General features: G+C 39.5%; 1 protein-coding gene across 1 annotated transcript in view; it reads left to right on the top strand.

Annotated features, from left to right (window-relative positions):
- The window catches only part of dac (dachshund), a 1035159-nt gene that overhangs the window by 675827 nt on the left and 339858 nt on the right, over positions 1-19474 (top strand). The window contains exons 5-6 of the mRNA XM_068229282.1: positions 9816-9892; positions 18601-18759. Coding sequence (XP_068085383.1) covers positions 9816-9892; positions 18601-18759 — 236 coding nt within the window. The remainder of the gene's footprint in view (positions 1-9815; positions 9893-18600; positions 18760-19474) is intronic.

Below are 19474 nucleotides of genomic sequence, written 5' to 3'. Positions count from 1 at the left end.
CTGGGGCTGTACATTAATGAAGGCCACGATCGCTTTCTTCCCAATCCTAACCCTTTCTTCTCCCATCGTTGTCTTAATAACTATCTGTGTCGGTGCGACGTAAAGCAAATTTTAGAAAAATTGGAAAAATAGTTGAACGTGTTTTGTTTTATTTCTTAAACTTAACATACAAAAGTACACTTTCCATTGTGGAAACGTTGAGCTCGATATTAGGCCATTATACTCATCATGATCATCATCACATTTTAAACTTTCATGCAACTCTATAGATTTGTTAGATTTCTTCAAGTTGTCAAGGCGATATACTTTCTCAGAATCACCGTGAACATAACGCTGCGACTTGACCCTCGTTCACCTGTCTATCTTGTGTGGATATAAATCCCTTTATGTCCAATGGCAAATCCCAATCGTGCCGTGAAATGCGGGGAGGCTTGTCCACCCCTGACGCAGCAGCTGCGACTCGCTATATATGCGAAGCCTGCCCATAACTCTTCATTTATTGTGGCGCTTCTGCCTTTACCAAGAGCGCACATCAACCACCAAAATTATTATTATTATTATTTTTCTCTCTTCTTCATCCCTACCATCCACCACACCCCCTCCACCTCCCTGGATTAGTTGGTACGAGGCGAAGAAAAGAGCCCCCTTCTTATTTTGTTTCCTTAATGGCCGTATAACCGTATTTTATTTTACAGAAATGTAATGGGATAAAAATTTCAGGACTCTGTGCACTGATGTGTTAGCGAGTACATATTTGTAAAATATTAGTGGAAAATTTTGAGTAATATGACTTAAATTGCAGATGTATAGGTGTGAACATACATATTTCTCATATTGAGAGTTACTCTGAGAAGTGAGTTATTAAAGAACTGTTACCGAGCTCGATAGCTGCAGTCGCTTAAGTGCGGTCAGTATACAGTATTCGGAAGATAGTAGGTTCGAACCCCACTGTCGGCAGCCCTGAGGATGGTTTTCCGTGGTTTCCCATTTTCACAACAGGCAAATGCTGAGGCTGTACCTTAATTAAATCTACGGCCGCTTCCTTCCCAGTCCTAGCTCTTTCCTGTCCCATCGTCGCCAAAAGGCATATCTGTGTCGGTGCAACGTAAAGCCAATAGCAAAAAAAAGAGAGAACTGTTTAGCTTGGCCAAAGGATTCCCTTTCAGAAAATAAATATTAATCGACAATTCTTTAATTTATTTATTAAGTCAGAGCACAGAAAAGTAAGGTCGTTTATTTTGCGATTTTACATTCCTTTTCCAGGGTACAAAATAAGGGCGTAATTCTTACAAAAAAATTGTTCAAATGTAGTGACAGCGCTCTCCAATTATTATTATTATTATTATTATTATTATTATTATTATTATTATTATTATTATTATTATTATTATTATTATTATTATTATTAAAGTCAAACAGTCGTATCAACACACAGGTATTCAGTTCGTAACCGGTTTTCTTACAATAAGATTATTTAATTCATTTTAATCCATAGTACATACAACGATTTCAGTTTTTCAAAATATATTATTAAACCAGTTGGTAGATAGATATATAGATAGATAGATAAATATCTTTATTGCCGTAATTAAAGCCTTCTCTTACACTAAACTAATTATTGTACATAGTATCAAAGTTTACCATAAGTAATTAATACTAAATATAAGCACAGTTAAATACAATAGAAATATTTCGTGAGAGAAATAAAATTCCACCCCAGTGATATTTAATTTTTACAATAATAATAATAATAATAATAATAATAATAATAATAATAATAATAATAGCTAGTGATAATAATGTACTAGCACGATCAATGAAAGATCAGACATGCAAAGTGACTGGTATCCTGTTGTACCTCTTCACCCTCTCTCAAATATCACTGTGATTGGTATTCCTCTGACGTCATCCGGTAAACAGTTACATTCTCTTTCTTCAGACCCTGAGAATGAGTTGTTATATGCGGCAGTTATATGATGAGGGATAACGATCAAGTATGATTTTTGAGCCCTTGATTTCCGTTATGAACATTTGAGAAGTAATGGAAACGGGAAGAAAGGTAAGATGGGGATGATGTAGTAAAGACTCGGTGGAGGAGAGACAAAGTGTGATGATTACGACGAACGTGGAGTCGCGACCACTCTAGTTCTAGGAAAGATCATTATTATTTCCGGTATTCAGTTATTATTATTATTATTATTATTATTATTATTATTATTATTATTATTATTATTATTATTATTATTATTATTATTATTATTTCTTTCTCCGTTAGGGTCTTCTAGGTACCACGTGTCAATTCCAATGCTTCATCCTTTGTTGTTCCTTTTTATTCCTCCAATACTCCTCTATCTTCTCACTATGCCTCATTTTCTTCTCCTCGAACCATTTTGAGCCTGTTTTCTTTCCCTCTCGATCATGGAATCCTTCCATTTTTCACACTCTCTTTCTAAAATTCTATCTCTCTCTCTCTCTCTGTTGCTGCTTCTTCTCTTGTTTTGTTTATTTCCAAATCTTTCTTGACTTCATGAATCCGAGTTGTTGTTGACTTCTTGTTCCAAAGATATTTTAAGGTCTGTTTGGTTAATCTGTTGTCATGCATTCTGTATACAAGTCCAAAAAATATCAATCGCCTTTTGTTCATTATTTTTGTTATTTTCTTCTGTGTTCCGGTATATTTCATCGTTTCACGATTTCTATCCCAGCATTTTCCGTATAAAGTTTCCTTCCAGTACTTCTAATTTATTCAACTTGTAATTCAGTACTAGTCCACCTCTGTGGTGTAGTGGTTAGCGTGATTAGCTGTCACCCCCGGATGTCCGGGTTCGATTCCCGGCTCTGCCACGAAATTTGAAAAGTGGTACGAGGGCTGGAACGGGGTCAACTCAGCCTCGGGAGGTTAACTGAGTAGAGGTGGGTTCGATTCCTACCTCAGCCATCCTGGAAGTGGTTTTCCGTGGTTTCCCACTTCTCCTCCAGGAAAATGCCGGGATGGTACCTAACGGCCACGGCCACTTCCTTCCCTCTTCCTTGCCTGTCCCATCCAGTATTCCCATCCCTCCACAAGGCCCCTGTTCAGCGTAGCAAGTGAGGCCGCCTGGGCGAAGTACTGGTCATTCTCCCCAGTTGTATCCCCCGACCCAAAGTCTGAAGCTCCAGGACACTGCCCTTAAGCTGGTAGAGGTGGGATCCCTCGCTGAGTCCGAGGGAAAAGCCAACCCTGGAGGGCAAACAGATTAAGATAAGATAAGAATTCAGTACTAGATATTCAGTCGCGTTTAGGCATTCCGGTTTGACTGTATGATGTCTTTTCAAGTTTTCAGATAAACACATTTTGTTATCCTTTCTTCTACAGCGGACTTTTCCAAACCACTCTCTTGAATTTTTCTCCCAAATATCAGAATTTCTTTAACTTCCTTATTCGACCAATTTTTGTTACTAGAAATTCTGGAGAATTTTGTTTTTTGTCATAAAGTTGGTTCTTTCTACAAAATTCTTAAATCTGTTCTGCTGGCTATTTTTTCCAAGAGGGTGACTTGTATTGATGCATTTTTCAGTTAATATTATTATTAGGGACTGCCTGGCCGAGGCTGTAAATAAAGACGTGCTCGGTTTAGACCGGAAGGGCGGGGGTTCGAATCCCGGTCAGGAGGTCGTAAAATTTAAGAAACGAGATTTCCACTTCCGGAGGTGCACATGGCCCTGAGGTTCACTTAGCGTGCACCAAAAATGAGTACCAGGTTAATTTATGGGGGCAAAGGCTGCCGGGCGTAGAGCTAACCACTCAACCCTATCAAGTGCCGAGGTTACAAATAGTGGAAGCCTTTACTTTTCACCCCTCCAAGGGCCTTCATGGCTGTATGAAGATGACTTTTTTCTTTGCTATTATTATTATTATTATTATTATTATTATTATTATTATTATTATTATTATTATTATTATTATTATTATTATTATTATTATTATTATAGCTTTGTAGACACTAAACACACGGACGTGTGATCACAATGTCCCAGTCAGGGAATATAGCTATGCTGCTCACCTCCTGGCCAGTCGAATTAGTCCACATGACTGGGAAATTAAATATAGTTTCCTCTGCTAAAGGAACACAGTGAAGTTGCATTCTTAACAGAAGCGCAGAGCGGTGCAACAGAGTGTGCCCCTGTGGGTCTGCAGCCACGCGTGACGCTTGTTAGTCTGCTGTTGGTACGGCCACAGGTGAATTAGCAATAAGTCCGCTGCTCGCTTACACGCAGTAGAAACTGTAAATACCCTTGCATTTTATCTTCTAAATGTAGCTGGAGCAGATAATCCGTCCGTGGCACATGCAAACAACAGGGCTCTTTATGAAAACTCGACTCGCAATCATTTGCCAGTACATTCAGTCTTTTCAACTGGCCGTGTTAGGCATAAACTAATGAACACCAGGAAGTGTTGACGGGGCGAATGTTTCAATAAATCTGCATAGGTAGGGTGGTATTTTGGGGTTATGAATACAGCTACACAAAAGAGCAAGTCCATGACTCTCCTAACCCATATACAGTACGGATTTTATTGGGGAGAATGTTAGCAGGGCAACATCACTCTGACTGGCCAACCGAGCAGAGGAGGGGTGACCACGACTCTACCGTGGCTCTACAGGTCTGCATTCGCAAGACGGGACAGGGCTGGACCTCAGGGCTAGCCCCATCCGTCGGCTGTCCTGAGAATGGTTTTCCATTCTCCTGCACTAAGGTGAATGCTGGGACAGTTCCTAGTACAGGCCACGACCGCCAAACCCCCTCACCTTCTCCGAGCATCTCCTCCACCGCAACAAATCTCCCGGCCTGAGAGACGGCTTCACCGTCTAAGAGGCCCGCCTCCCCCTTCAGGGGAAGAATGAAAACGTTTTAGTAGTAGTAGTAGTAGTAGTAGTAGTAGTAGTAGTAGTAGGGCAACATTACAATCATCGAAGTATATAAATACTAGATACCACTCACGCACTTAGGCTACCACGATATCGAGGCCCCACAATACCGATGAGAACGAAAAAGGCATAGAGATCTTTATCCGTCATAGGCAGTGATACTGAAGCAATCAGTCGCCACTGATCTGCAATTAGGATAGTCACCCAGGTGGGAGATTCCGTATCCAGTCTTTTCTTAATAATTGCAAAGAATTTGGAAATTTATTGAACATCTCCCTTGGTAAATTATTCCAATCCCTAGCTCCTCTTCCTATAAACAAATATTTGTCCCAATTTGTCCCCTTGAATTCCAGCTTAATCATCATATCGTGATATTTCCTACTTTCAAAAACATCACTCAAACTTATTCGTCTACTAATGTCACTCCACGTTATCTCTCCACTGACAGCTCGGAACATACCACTTAGTCGAGCAGCTCGTCTCCTTTCTCCCAAGTCTTCCCAGCGCAAAGTTTGCAACATTTTCGTAACGCTACTCTTTTGTCGGAAATCACCCAGAAAAAATCGAGCTGCTTTTCTCTGAATTGTTTCCTGTTCTCGAAACAAGTAATCCTGGCGAGTATCCAAACACTGGAACCATACTCTAGTTGGGGTCTTACCCAGAGACTTGTATGTCCCCTTCTTTACATCCTTACTACAACCCCTAAATACCCTCATAACCACGTGCAAAGATCTGTACACTTTTTTAAAAAAGTACCGTTTTTGTAACTACACCAGTGCAACCTGAATAACGGCTAAGCTATGTGCTTTGCATAAATATTAGGGGTAAGGCCCATGAGAATCCCAAGAATTGATGTTACTCTCGCTACTTAATTTTCCCCTGGAATTTCTTATATATATCAGATTATAAATACAAAAATTGAAAGTAGGCTTCGTTCATTTTTGTCTGTCCGTCTATTTGTTTGTTCGTTTGTTTATTTGTTAGGTCCGCAGCCCGATTGATGATTGGATACTGAAATAAAACCACCAAAATTTATGTGGTAAGAGAGAAAACGCAAAAGCCGAGGGCGGAACCATAATAAGGCGTACTAGGCAAATTCAGAGAGATGTTTTTTCCCACTACTTTTCTCACTTAGCCGAAAGTGCTGTTGCAAACTATTGTTCCTAAGAGTAGGACTTTTCACAGGTCCACTAGTCGCGGTCATTACTCAGACCCAGCCCCAGCCCCCAAACCATTGGAATTAACCAGTGAAGGTTAAAATCCCCCACCCGGACCCTCTGGACCGAAGGCCAGCACGCTAATCATTTAGCTACGGAGCCTGACATTATTATTATTATTATTATTATTATTATTATTATTATTATTATTATTATTATTATTATTATTATTATTATTATTATTATTATTATTATTATTATTCACTAGAGTCATCGAGGACCACTTACATTTAGCTGTGAACTTGGCTTTCTTTTGAGCCCAGAATTTCCTCTTTCTTTCTGAGTGGGCCTGCTTGCGTTGCTCTGTCCAAGGAACATCGTGTCTTCTTTTCGGTTGTTCATTTCTTATTAACCCATTCGGTAGTATTTTTTTTTTTTGTAAAAGGCCTCTGTCAGAGGAGTCTTCCGGTATGATCTGTAACACTTGAATGTCATATTTATTTTGCTAGTTGCTTTACATCGCACCGACACAGATAGGTCTTATGGCGACGATGGGACACGAAAGGGCTAGGAGTTGGAAGGAAGCGTCCGTAGCCTTAATTAAGGGACAGCCCCGGCATTTTCCTGGTGTGAAAATGGAAAACCACGCAAAACCATCTTCAGGGCTGCCGACAGTGGGGTTCGAACCCAGTATCTCCCGGATACAAGCTCACAGCTGCGCGCTCCTAACCGCACGGCCAACTCGCCCCGTATTATTATTATTATTATTATTATTATTATTATTATTATTCACTAGAGTCATCGAGGACCACTTACATTTAGCAGTGAACTTGGCTTTCTTTTGAGCCCAGAATTTCCTCTTTCTTTCTGAGTGGGCCTGCTTGCGTTGCTCTGTCCAAGGAACATCGTGTCTTCTTTTCGGTTGTTCATTTCTTATTAACCCATTCGGTAGTATTTTTTTTTGTAAAAGGCCTCTGTCAGAGGAGTCTTCCGGTATGATCTGTAACACTTGAATGTCATATTTATTTTGCTAGTTGCTTTACATCGCACCGATACAGATAGGTCTTATGGCGACGATGGGACACGAAAGGGCTAGGAGTTGGAAGGAAGCGTCCGTGGCCTTAATTAAGGGACAGCCCCGGCATTTGCCTGGTGTGAAAATGGAAAACCACGCAAAACCATCTTCAGGGCTGCCGACAGTGGGGTTCGAACCCACTATCTCCCGGATACAAGCTCACAGCTGCGCGCTCCTAACCGCACGGCCAACTCGCCCCGTATTATTATTATTATTATTATTATTATTATTATTATTATTAGAGGAGGAGGAGGTTTTATGTGGCAATTCATTCTCTCCTCCCATCCAAAAGTGTTCCTTATTCACTTACTTCTCGATTCATGAGTTGAAGCTACCCACTTGTCGTGCGAGGCTTAAAACAATCACGGCTGCCTGCTTATATGGATTTTTTTAATCGCTATCGAGAAATAAAAGTCTGTCTGTTTAACGTAGCAGATAAATGGCACACCATATGGTGATAACATTTGATTGGTTTATGGTCCGAACGAGAGGGGAAAACACACGTTTTTGTTCCTTATGTTATCAAACAATAGGACGTTATCACCGTGTTAACACGTTGCTAGGCAATGTATTGTTTTAATATGATGAGTGAAATAAGGAGGCTTATCTATTGATTCTTCTTGGGCTTACATGTTGGGATTCAGTTAATAGGAAGAAAACTACCCGCCCTTATAGTCAACGGGATCAAATTCATTTGTTCGATTCAATACTATAGAACGACAATGGTTGGAGGCTATTCAGATGGAAGGAAAATAGAAAACTAGATTAGTACTTTCTATCCATGACAACAGTAGTTTAGTCAATAGTATATGGGAAATTTAATAATAATAATAATAATAATAATAATAATAATAATAATAATAATAATAATGTCCGCGTCCGTAGCATAACGGTAAGTGTTATTAGCTGCCATCCTCGGGCGCCCGGGTTCGATTCCCGGTACTGCCAGAAATTTAAGAATGGCAGGAGGGCTGGTATATGGTTGAAATGGTACATGCAGCTCACCTCCACTGGGGGTGTGCCAGAAAAGAGTTGGGAAAAATGGGTAAAAATTATATTACACCGGTGTGAGGAGAAAACCAGCATGTGGAAACTTTCCACGAAATCTGTAGTTTGTAGTGAACATTTTAAAAGCACGTGCTTTAGCATTTCTGCTAAAACCAAACGCCTTCTTCCAAATTCAATTCCAACTCTCCTTCTAGGGTATCCATCGTATTTGCTTGACAAGAGCAGGCTTAATAGCTAACCAAGAAGCGAAGCTATGAAAATGCATTCTCGCAAGCAAATATAAATGTTTCAGACGACGTACAAGTATAGCGAGGAGAGTGGTGATGGTGATTGTTTTGAGAGGAAGTACAACTAGGCAACCATCCTCTATATAACACTAATCACAGAGAAAATGGAAGGGATCCGACACTTCACGAAAAATGAAGGTGTCGGTCAAAGAATGACAAAGACTACGAAGGGCGTGAAAATAAAAGACTCCCCAGGCCTCAGATACTCTAATACCGTCGAGATTGGAGAGTAACAAGAGCTGACCAGAGGAGGGCGGATAGGATAGATGAAAGTGAGGAGAATGACACAAGAGAGTGAAAGCAATGCCAGGACTCAGCTAAGGCCCTAGTGGTCGCCAACACACGCTCTCAAGTTCAGAGTCCCTAGGGGCCCCTTTTAGGACCAGCAGGGGCTACCGTGGCTGTTATTCTACCGCCCCCACCCACAGCAGGTATTACCCGAGGCAGAGAGGTTGGCTAGACGGTAAAAGAAATGAAATTTAAGAAGGGGAGAATAGAAAGGTAGACACAGACATGAAGATTAAAAGAGCACAGACTCCTCTCATGGTCACCTTGTTAATCTGGCCCTATTTTCCGGTCGCAATTATACGACCAGACTCGTATGAGCTCTTCTTGAATTACTGTGTGATACATTTATGTTTTGTTTATTAAACGGCATAGAAGTATGACTTTTCTGGTCAAAACGCAATGTTTTATCTATGTAACGTGCTTTTATATGCAAGTTATTCTCGTAATGCCAATCGGAATCGTGCTGAGGGGTGGAGGGATAACCTGACATCTATCGGTGCTATTTGAACTGCTGAAACTCTGCCAATTTAGTAGTTGAAAAGACCGCGCATGCAGAGGCCTTTACTTATCTCGTAAGCAACGATGCTACCAACACCTGATGCTGACATCTAACGGTAAAACACTGTTACCTTAAAACCAAACCAAATATTTACGATCCCTTCACGTCCATTGCATACGGCAGACATACGGGGGTTCACACAAAATGATGTATCTACCCTTTAATATGCATCTTGTCACGTAAAAAGAAATCGTCAAAAAATGCGATTTAGGGTTTTTCAAACTAGGCTTTATTGATTTTCCTTTCATTCGGCTGAATTAATTAATATCTTTCATCATGACTTGAACTTTTTAGGTTTCGAAGCAATCACTTGCCACAGGCGGACTGATTATGAACATACTCGTATATATTTTTTTTAAATATGTTTAAAGTGCCTTTTATGGAAGTACTTTGGTACATCTGTGTTGATATCGGCCAGGAACATTCGTTTCCCTAAAGTCAGTCTCAAAGGGCTATTGATATTTGAATTAGGCTGTATAGAGTTATACTAATATTGTGCAGTATTTTCAAGCTTGAACTTTTTGTTTGTTGCAGGTTACGCGAGGAGCGTGGGGAGGCGGAAAGAGCGCTTGCACTGGACCACAAAGTACGAGATCTTAGTTCACATAATGGTGAGTCACCAACAGTTTTATTACGTGCAGTTGTTCAAATAAAACTAGAATGAGATATAAAGTTTGTTGTGGATATTCACAGGGTCTGTATCTACATGGGAGAAGAATTATATTTTGTTGATAATAACTGAAATTAAGACTGTGTATACAAGGTGTGTGAGGTGGTCGGTTGTCAAAGAGCTGGGTGAGTCACAGAGGGCAGACCACTGTCGTGAGGGAGTAAGCACATATCTCAAGAGGATGTACAGTATTTGAGCGACTGTACATTTTTACCAACGGTTTACGTGGACATGTTACATACCTATTGTTTGTGCGTGTATGACGCAGACTGAGGGATAGTTCTTCAGTTAAGGCTATATACATGCGATGTTAATATTCCTCTTTATAATAATAATAATAATAATAATAATAATAATAATAATAATAATAATAATAATAATAATAATAATAATAATAAATCATATATCATTAATATTATTATATGCTTATAGAAAGGTACAAACGAAATTAATTGAAAAAATTACATAAGAACAACAAAAGCGTACAATTACATGAAAACATAATATTAAAAATCTACTGTATGTAGCAAGTTATTCAAATGATGTGATGGTGCGTAAGTTATGAAGGAAACTTTTCATTGAATATGTTAGTATTATTATTATTCTTTGTTCGAGTGGATGGGGGGTATGGTGCCTATCGGTATTGTTATATGTGTTGTTGTGGTGTTGTTGTTGGGTCATCAGTCCATAGACTGGTTTGATGCAGCCAACCATACCGTCCTATTATGTGCTAACCTTTCCATTTCTACGTAACTACTACATCCTGCATCCACTCTAATCTGTTTGTCGGTGTCTTAAGATGTGTCCTATCATTCTGCCTCTTCTTCTTCTGGTCAGTTTTCACCAAACCGATCTCCTCTCACCAATTCTATTCAATATCTCTTCATTTTTTATTCAATCCACCCATATCACCTCAGCATTCTTCTGTAACACCAGATTTCAAAAGCTTCTATTCTCTTTCTTTCTGAGCTAGTTATCGTCCATGTTTCACTTCCACACAGTGCCACGCTCCAGACGAAAATCTTCAAATACATCTTTCTAATCCTATATCTTTGTTCGAAGTGAGCAAATTTCTTTTCTTAAAAAATGCATTCCTTGCTTGTACTAGACTGAAGTTTATGTCTTCCTTACTTCTGCTATAAATATTCATCTACTTCCTTTAAGAATTACTTTCCTAATCCACTATATCCTGTATCACCTGACTTCATTCGACTGCAGTCCATTACTTTTGGGGGCTGGCGGATTTATTTATCTTTATCTAGTACTCTTTCTCCAAGTCTAACCAGCTGAAATTTGCACTGACATAATTCACTCAACATAAGACCAACTATAAAATCTGCACGAAATGTTCATTTGTGGCTTATCCTATCCTATTGTTGCATGTGACCCCTGGTCCTACTGAATTCACAACTACCGAGTGTCCATTAAGAAGAGTGAATGAAATTCACAAATCAAAATTTCTCAGAAGTTTAAAGCCCCGTGGTACTCGGGTGGACAGACATAGACTAATATGTCACGGATTCAACCAAAAAGTTATACAAAGGAAAGCTAGAACAATCCTCTCTCTGTCAAGGCATGAAATTTATATTAAAATATAAGTAAAAACAAGTTTGTGAACAGTATTTTTATGTTTCAAAATTACAAAGTCAGTGTCTAGTTGTGCTTTGTCTGGTGCAATGATGAATTGATAAACGTAAGTTTGTGTGGAAAATTTAGAATATAATTGGCTCGGAAATTAAGGAACTGTTTGGTTTCATCTTCCTTCCCGTTGTATGCACAAGGTGTGGGAGGTGGTCGGTTGTCAAAGAGCTGGGTGAGCCACAGAGGGCAGACCACAGCCGTGTAGAGAGTAAGCACATTTCTCACACGTCCGTACAAGGAACTCCGAGGTTTTTGGTCGGTTGGTTAGAGTGAACTGCCTTGTAGTAAGCAGAAAAGGGTGAATGATGGCTAGCCGAGTCTCATTTTTCACTGCCAACCCCCGTTTTGTGGTCCCGAAAATAAAGTGGTTTTGATGGAGGGAGAAAGAGGGAGCTGCTTTCAAACCTGCATCTACTACTACCACCTCAACTGTGGAATAAGAGAAGTGAAGTACACCCAATTGCGAGAGGCTTCATACCTATTCCATTTCTCTAACAATCTCTTCAGATATTCCATATTAATTCTGGTGTATCTTTATTAACGCACTTTACCGTAACGAAGAAACATGTTGCACATCCAACAACGTATTCTAGTATAATCAGACCAGATATTCAATCGAGGATGCCCATACACATTCCACTTATGCATATTGTTCCTCCAATCCTATAAGCCTTAACGTGAAATTAAATGTGCGTCATATACGAAACTTCCTATTCAATACAGGAAAAATTGTCTTATTTCTAAAGTACTTCTCAAAATTCTTGTTGTCAAAATTGAACTAAATCATAATTTTCCTTCCAAGGTTTCTAAAGACATTTAAAAGTAATTTCCTTTTTGTTCTAAAGTGAAAAGTTAGATTAACAATCTCAGCCTAATGATTTAAGGTGTTTTCACTGAAGAGAAGGAAACGCAGTATTTTCTACACTTTGGTATTATAGCATACAGGTATTTTATAAGAACATGACATTATGTTCATAATATTGACCTCACTAAGAAGAGAAGGGATGCGCAATGTCATGAAGTTACCGTTAAAACTGTCAAAGGTACACTACGATGCAAATAGTATTAAAAAAAGATTGTTTTAAGAAAACAATCAGTAAATTTAAGCTGATGCTTATGATGTTATTTTCTTTACGTCCCGCTACGGTTTTCGGAGACGCCTAGGTGCCGGAATTTAGTTCCTCAGGAGATCATTTACGCGCCAGTAAATCTACGAAAACTAGGCTGACGTATTTGAGTACCTTCAAAAACAATCGGACTGTGCCAGGATCGAACCTGCCAAGTTGTGAGCAGAAGGCCAGCGCCTGAAATGTCTGAGCCATTCAGCCCCATAAACGTAAGATGTTTAAATGTCCACTCTCTCCGATCACATTGGAGTACGTTTTAATCCGTAACTCGTTCTTCTTTATGTTATGTCTGATTATTTTCACAGTCATGTAGGTGAAAGCCTAATTTAGTTTAATGAGGTAAATATGAAAATACGACGTATATAGTATATAGTAACTCTGGAAGGTGTACGCCCCTCTTCTGACGATGGATATATCCTGCATTAATGTCATGAAGGCACAATGTGGTTGGTGTCATTGGTAGCGCCACGCAACAACTGATTCGCAACCACGGAAATTCTTTTCGACGGTATAATGAAGTTTACCTTCGTTTGGCGTGAGAAATATGAGTAGGAATATGTTCTATATGAGATAAGCTCCAAAGAACGGTTATCGTCAGAAGTCAAAGGTCGCAAATGTTACCCATAGGAGCGGGTTCGATTCCCGACCAGGTTAGGAAATTTTACCTCGATATTCGGGGAGGTTCGATATCCATTCAGCCTGCTTGAGAATGGTTCAGGTGCTATTCTCATGGAGAGGTAGTGGCCTTGGTCAAGGAACTCAAGAGTAATGGCCGAGAGGATTCGTCACCCTGACCACGCGCCGCCTCGTGTTCTGCTGAAATTCGAGCTGAGCAACGGTCACCTGGTAGACCAAGAAAATCAGGGCTGTGGAGTGATGGTTGTTTGTTTTCTTATGGTCTCCCTCATCTGTCATAGATAGATATATAATCACTATTTCTATCTTTCACAACGATATTCGATAAATAACTATGAACGTTTCAACAGCTGGAATTGCCGGAATGTACGAATAACAAACATCCAACGTTTATTTAATGTTATTGGCTTTACGTCCCACTCATTATTTTTACGTTTTTCGGAAACGCCTAGGTGGCGGAATATTGTCGCGCGGTAATTCCTTTACGTACCAGTAAATGAACCGACACGGAGCTGACATATTTGAATACCTTTAAATATCACCGGACTGAGCCAGGATGGAATCTACCAACTTAGGCTTAGAAAGCCAGCACCTTAGCCGTCTGAGCCACTCCGCCCAGCAAAGGTTTTGTTATAATGTTACAAAATATTCGCTTCATGCAGAAAGGGCCTCTGTTCACGTTTTACGAAAATGACATTTTTATATCGGCATTTTGAACAATCCTAAATACATGTATTCAAGTTGAAGAGGCTTCAGTGCGACTTCATGGTAGTCAGTAGACGAGGAGTCGATCAGTACTATTCAAGGTAAAAGGCCCTCAGTCACAGACTCTGGGCTCTTCCCCATAAAGCCAAGGTGCTGCTATCTATGGTGATTTGTGCAGAAGGGGCGACTTTTACAGCCTTTAAATAAAGAATGACGTAGCTGAACATCGACATGTTCTTACACAATCCATAACTGGCCTGTAACCTACCTACTGCACTTGTTTCAATATGATTCGGGAGATATATTTCTAAAATATTATTTTTATGTATTCCCGAAAAAGTGCTATTTTGGACTTAGGCCCTTTCTGCATGAAGCGATTCAAATAGCGTAATACTTCCTCAATCACCACCTTCCCAATAGCGCCGGGAAGTTTAGGCGTTGATAGGTTACAATGCAAATGTACTGCTGAGAGTAACAGGTATGCCCTACCTAGGCCGGACAACAGTTCTGCTATGAGATTTGCATAAACGTTAGGCGCGCGGCTTATTAGACCCCTAGAATTTATGTTACTCTCGCTACGTTATGGAAGGGTGGGCTAGGTGACTTTTTCTGTTATTTTCTATACGTCGTACCGACACAGATAGGTCTTATGGCGACGATGGGATAGGAAAGACTTAGGAATGGGCAGGAAACGGCCGTGGCCTTAATAAAGGTACGGCCCCAGTATTTGCCTGGTGTGGAAATGATAAACCACCGCAAACCATCTTCAGGGCTGCCGTCAGTGGGGTTCGAACCCACTATCTCCCGGATGCAAGCTCACAGCTGCGCGCCCCAAACCGCACGGCTAACTCACCCATTTTAAATGAGACTAATGAATGTTCTGCCTTAACTTGTAAAGAGAGATATGACATTTTGTCCTTTTGACATTAAAGCCTGGCCTTTTAGTAATAATATGATAGAATGCAAACATTCAGAAGCGAATAACTAGTATACTCCAGTCTGGACAAGGACTGTGCTATGAGTTTGCATAAACATTAGGGTTACAGTCTATCAGAACCCCTAGAATTTATGTTACATTCCCTACATTATAGAAGAGCGGGCTGGATGGCGATCCCTTCTAGCAAAATTAGTTTGTATTCTACTCTGTTAGTCCCTAACCGCACGGCGAACTCACCAGGTTCAAATGTTACTTACTGCTAACAAAATTAGTTTGTATTCTATACAATTACTTCCTGTTCGGTTCCATGTCTAAATGGTTACCGTGCTGGCATTTGGCCGAAGGGGTACGAGATTCGATTACCGGCTGGGTGTTTGTCCTGTATTCAACATTGCAATTAATCATAGATAGGGCCCCATCTTTACAGACGCTCAAGTCACCTATACGGACTCAAGTCGAAAGACCTGCACCAGGCCTCTTCGGAGAGCACACGCCATTATTTTTATTATTATTATTATTAGTAATGAGCTCAATCAGGAAGAAATGCATTTCATTTTTTGCTCATCTAATGAGGACACCAGAGAACAGGATCATCGGGAGAATAATAGAAAAATTACTGAATAGTAAGTGCAACATTAAGTGAGTTACAGAAATCAAGGAAGATACAGATGAATTACAAATTACAGTGGAAGACCTAAGAAACAAAACCGACAAAATCAAGAAACTCGCAGACAAACAAACCAGACTGCAAATCAGAATCAACAAACAGACAATAGGAGGGGTGATTTCCGATGAAGAAAGAAGGATAAGATCAGAGAGAATGAAGAAGTACTGGGCCGACATGAAACTAAAAAATTCTTTGAATAAAGTTGGCTAGAGTGGGCCAATGAAGGCTATAAAATGTAAATAAATAAATTATTATTATTCCTGCTTAAGCATCCGCGTTCCAGTTACCAAATATACGATACGAAATGAGAACAACGCGCATAAACAAAATTGCACTCTGCATTGATATATTCAGTTCTGACATAAGAGGCGGAAAAATACGTTTTTACCTTCAGTTGGTTGAGTATTTAGCTTGTAATTGTACTGTCAAAGTATAATGTAATCAGAGTCCAGTGCAGGGAGCATACCGTGACATGCAGAACGTTGATGCTCTGGACCGGATGTGGTGAATTTTTTAATTCGTTAATTACTGAACTACAGCATAGTTGATCACTATTCAACTAAGCATGGCGATAGGAAATCAAACACCAAACAAACGCATTGATGCACAAGTTGACATCATTAATACCAATACAAAACAGACGATATGCAAAATTTAACTTGAAATACATCGGTGTCGGATCGTGAGACCGATCACGGCCAATTGTCAGCACAAATGAAATGGATAAAACAGGTATCGAGAGGATTTCGAAGTGGAGATATACATAGCATTCAATACCATGATCAACATATTGTGTTTTTAAATTGGCGAAAACCGAGTCTGTCAGGCTGAGAAGTTGTTAAGTTGATGGTGGGTTGGATCCTCACTACCAGCGGTCCTGATGATGGTTTTCCATGGTTTCCCATCGCCAAACTCTCTGGTCGTGTTGTATCCCATCGTCCTCATACTTGTCCAGCACGCTGTGACATAAACTAAATGGTGAAGAAACAATGGTACCTTCGAAAACGTTCCGATTGTTTATCAGTAACTGTTCGTACTTTTCTTGTCTCCATTTTTATTGCGATTAATTTTTTCTGTCGAACAGACTCAAAGTATTATCTCACAATTCTATGGTTTGCAAAAAGTGACTACACCCACTTCCAGTGAGATTATCGTTCGAAGATCTGGGACCAGTCATCGACACCCAGGCTACTGATGGTGCACAGGTGATGGTTTCTATGGCTAAATTATAAGAAGGAGCGAACTCCGTGATAACATGAATGTGCAGTACATCTTGTGACCTCCTTGAACCGCTATTTCGCCAATAACACGGTACTATATGGGAACACGAAGTCCAGGAATAGCCAACCAGGAATTTGTTTATACCCAGAAACATGTACATCTGCGATTAGTATTCCAGTGAAATTCGCCTGGATACTATCCTTTATATATTTAATATATCTTAAGTGTTTCTCCCGGCCAATCATCCGTCTAGTAAATACATTCTCAACTTCTCTCTGTCCCGGTTAATGATTATTTTCTGCCATCCTGGACTTCCTATACTGTATCTTCCGCATTAGACACGTTTCGTCCGACTGATACTACCTCATAATCTTATTTCTTATTTAGCTCTTTACTTTTAAATGGTCCAGGTATAATGCAGTGTTGATTATGACTAAAGTTAGTACACTATATTGTGCTCGATAAATACCAGTAAGTGCTTTTATTAAAAAGTGAGAATATTCTAAAACTCCGGAAAATTCCTTATAAAATTAGGAAAAAATGCTGTTAATTACTTTTCCTCAAAATAAATTAATAAATAAGGTTCCACTACATTGTATTTATTACGGTAGCAAAATACGTAGGAAACATATTTTGATTTTAGCCTTTCGCGTCGAAGGATTAGGGTATCGTCACCACAGTCACTGGATCCCCAGCTAGCGTCAACGCGAGCAGAAGGCATTGAAACAACCTCTTATTCGCCCTCTAAATGACGAACGCGAGCTTCCTCAAAATAAGATGTGTTGGCAAATATCCCCCCTCCTCCGAAACGACTTCAGTGTATCCTAGTGTACGCGCGTGCTTTAGTTTTCTTTGGTGCTTTTAGGTAAATATTAGTCTATTGCGGAAGCCTGATTTTCTTAAAATAGTCAGTAAATACATGCATTCAGCGGAGATGGGCAATGAATGATATTAGCAACAACCTGCCACTAAAAGCCCAAGAAAATACCGTTAACAACTCTTGAATATGTTAACAGCAAAAAGGAAGGGTTCCGCTACAACTCAAAGGATATAGGTTGAGGATGCAGGAGTCATGCTGACTGTAGATCAAAGTCTAGTGAAATGGCATACGAAGGCCTTCCAGTTACAAATAATTGACAATACAACTATGGCAGCTTCTTGTAATTCTTTATATCATTCATTACATGTTGAATAAAAGTGTCTTTATTGTGCTATATATCTTTGCAAGGTCACAATTCCGCTTGTAACTGTGTTATTAAATAATAAATGCTAAATGGAAGGAAAGTCATATACAGTTTTACTGACCATTAATCTCAAATAAGCGTTAATATCCTTATAGCCAATATATACTATTTATAATTTAAGCATCATTGTTTTCACCTTGCTTAAAGTCTTCTTCAGTGATCAATTCTTTTTCTTTTATGATACTGCCAAACAGGCTATCATACAAGCACACCTTTTCAAAACATTTAAAAAAAACTGTAATTGAGAAACAAATAATACATGTGGTTCCTCAAACAATTTATTTTAAGAAATTTAATACTAAATCATGTTTATATAAAAAATCTACCAAATACATATTTAAATCTGGTGTTTTATTTACTACAAATAAACTTTGTAAATGTGAAAGTTGTTTTAACTTTAAGGTTTGCTCAGGTTGTGATGCGGTGATTTAGATCTCGATAAGTGATGAGCAGTATACGCTTGGTTCGCAGGCTCCTCCAACGGGCACTCGCCGGTGCTGAACCTGTCCAAGAGCGGGGGTGGTTCAGGAGGCGAGCACTCGGGCAGTGAGGCGGGCCACACAGGGGGAGAAGATGAGGAAGACGATGACAACGTGAGCGATGTGGATGAAGAGGACGATAAGGACCAAGGTGAGTACTGTGCCTTGTCCTAGATCTAAGCAACCTGACAGTGATGATCACCACGGTAAGTACAAGTCCCTCTTCAGAGCTGAGGCTGGTAGAGGTGGTAAGTGTTGTATAAGATCCGACAAATGAAGCTCTACTAACACTGTACAGAAAAAGAAAATCTGACTTCACTGTAGTGTAGGATTGGAACGACCTTGATAAGTACTCTGCACGATGTTAAGGGGATACGGAGCCGCCTATCTTACCAATGTTAAATTTGTTTAATTCATGTTCCTTTTTCTCAGGATCTAATAAAGTTATGAAAATGAAATCTATGTCACATTTTATTCGAATCTTATTTGACATACTGACGGAGCGTTTTTGTAATTGGACTTAAGGGGACTCAGATACATATTTTTTTAACAGTCAATAAATAGAATACATTTTTTCCTATAAAACAGCCAAATTACAAACAGTTTTATAGAAATCAGGAAATCCCTCCGTTAAAATGTTAACCAATATGAGACAAACTCATGATGAAAATTACACAGCCCTGTGATAAATAGTCACCTAGGAAAAGGAACATATATTTGAAAACATTGGAAACTGAGAAAACTGCAGTTAAAACTTTCCCCACGTATGATTTTCTCATTGTTAGCGCAAGTTTAAATTAAAACTGTGGCAACTTTAATTGTTAAACTATAATGCATTATACATCATTTGTAAAAGAGCAGACTTC

Source organism: Anabrus simplex, chromosome 9 (assembly GCF_040414725.1).
Source record: "Anabrus simplex isolate iqAnaSimp1 chromosome 9, ASM4041472v1, whole genome shotgun sequence".
NCBI classification, from domain to species: Eukaryota; Metazoa; Arthropoda; class Insecta; order Orthoptera; family Tettigoniidae; genus Anabrus; species Anabrus simplex.
This window is presented reverse-complemented; position numbering and strand designations above follow the sequence as displayed.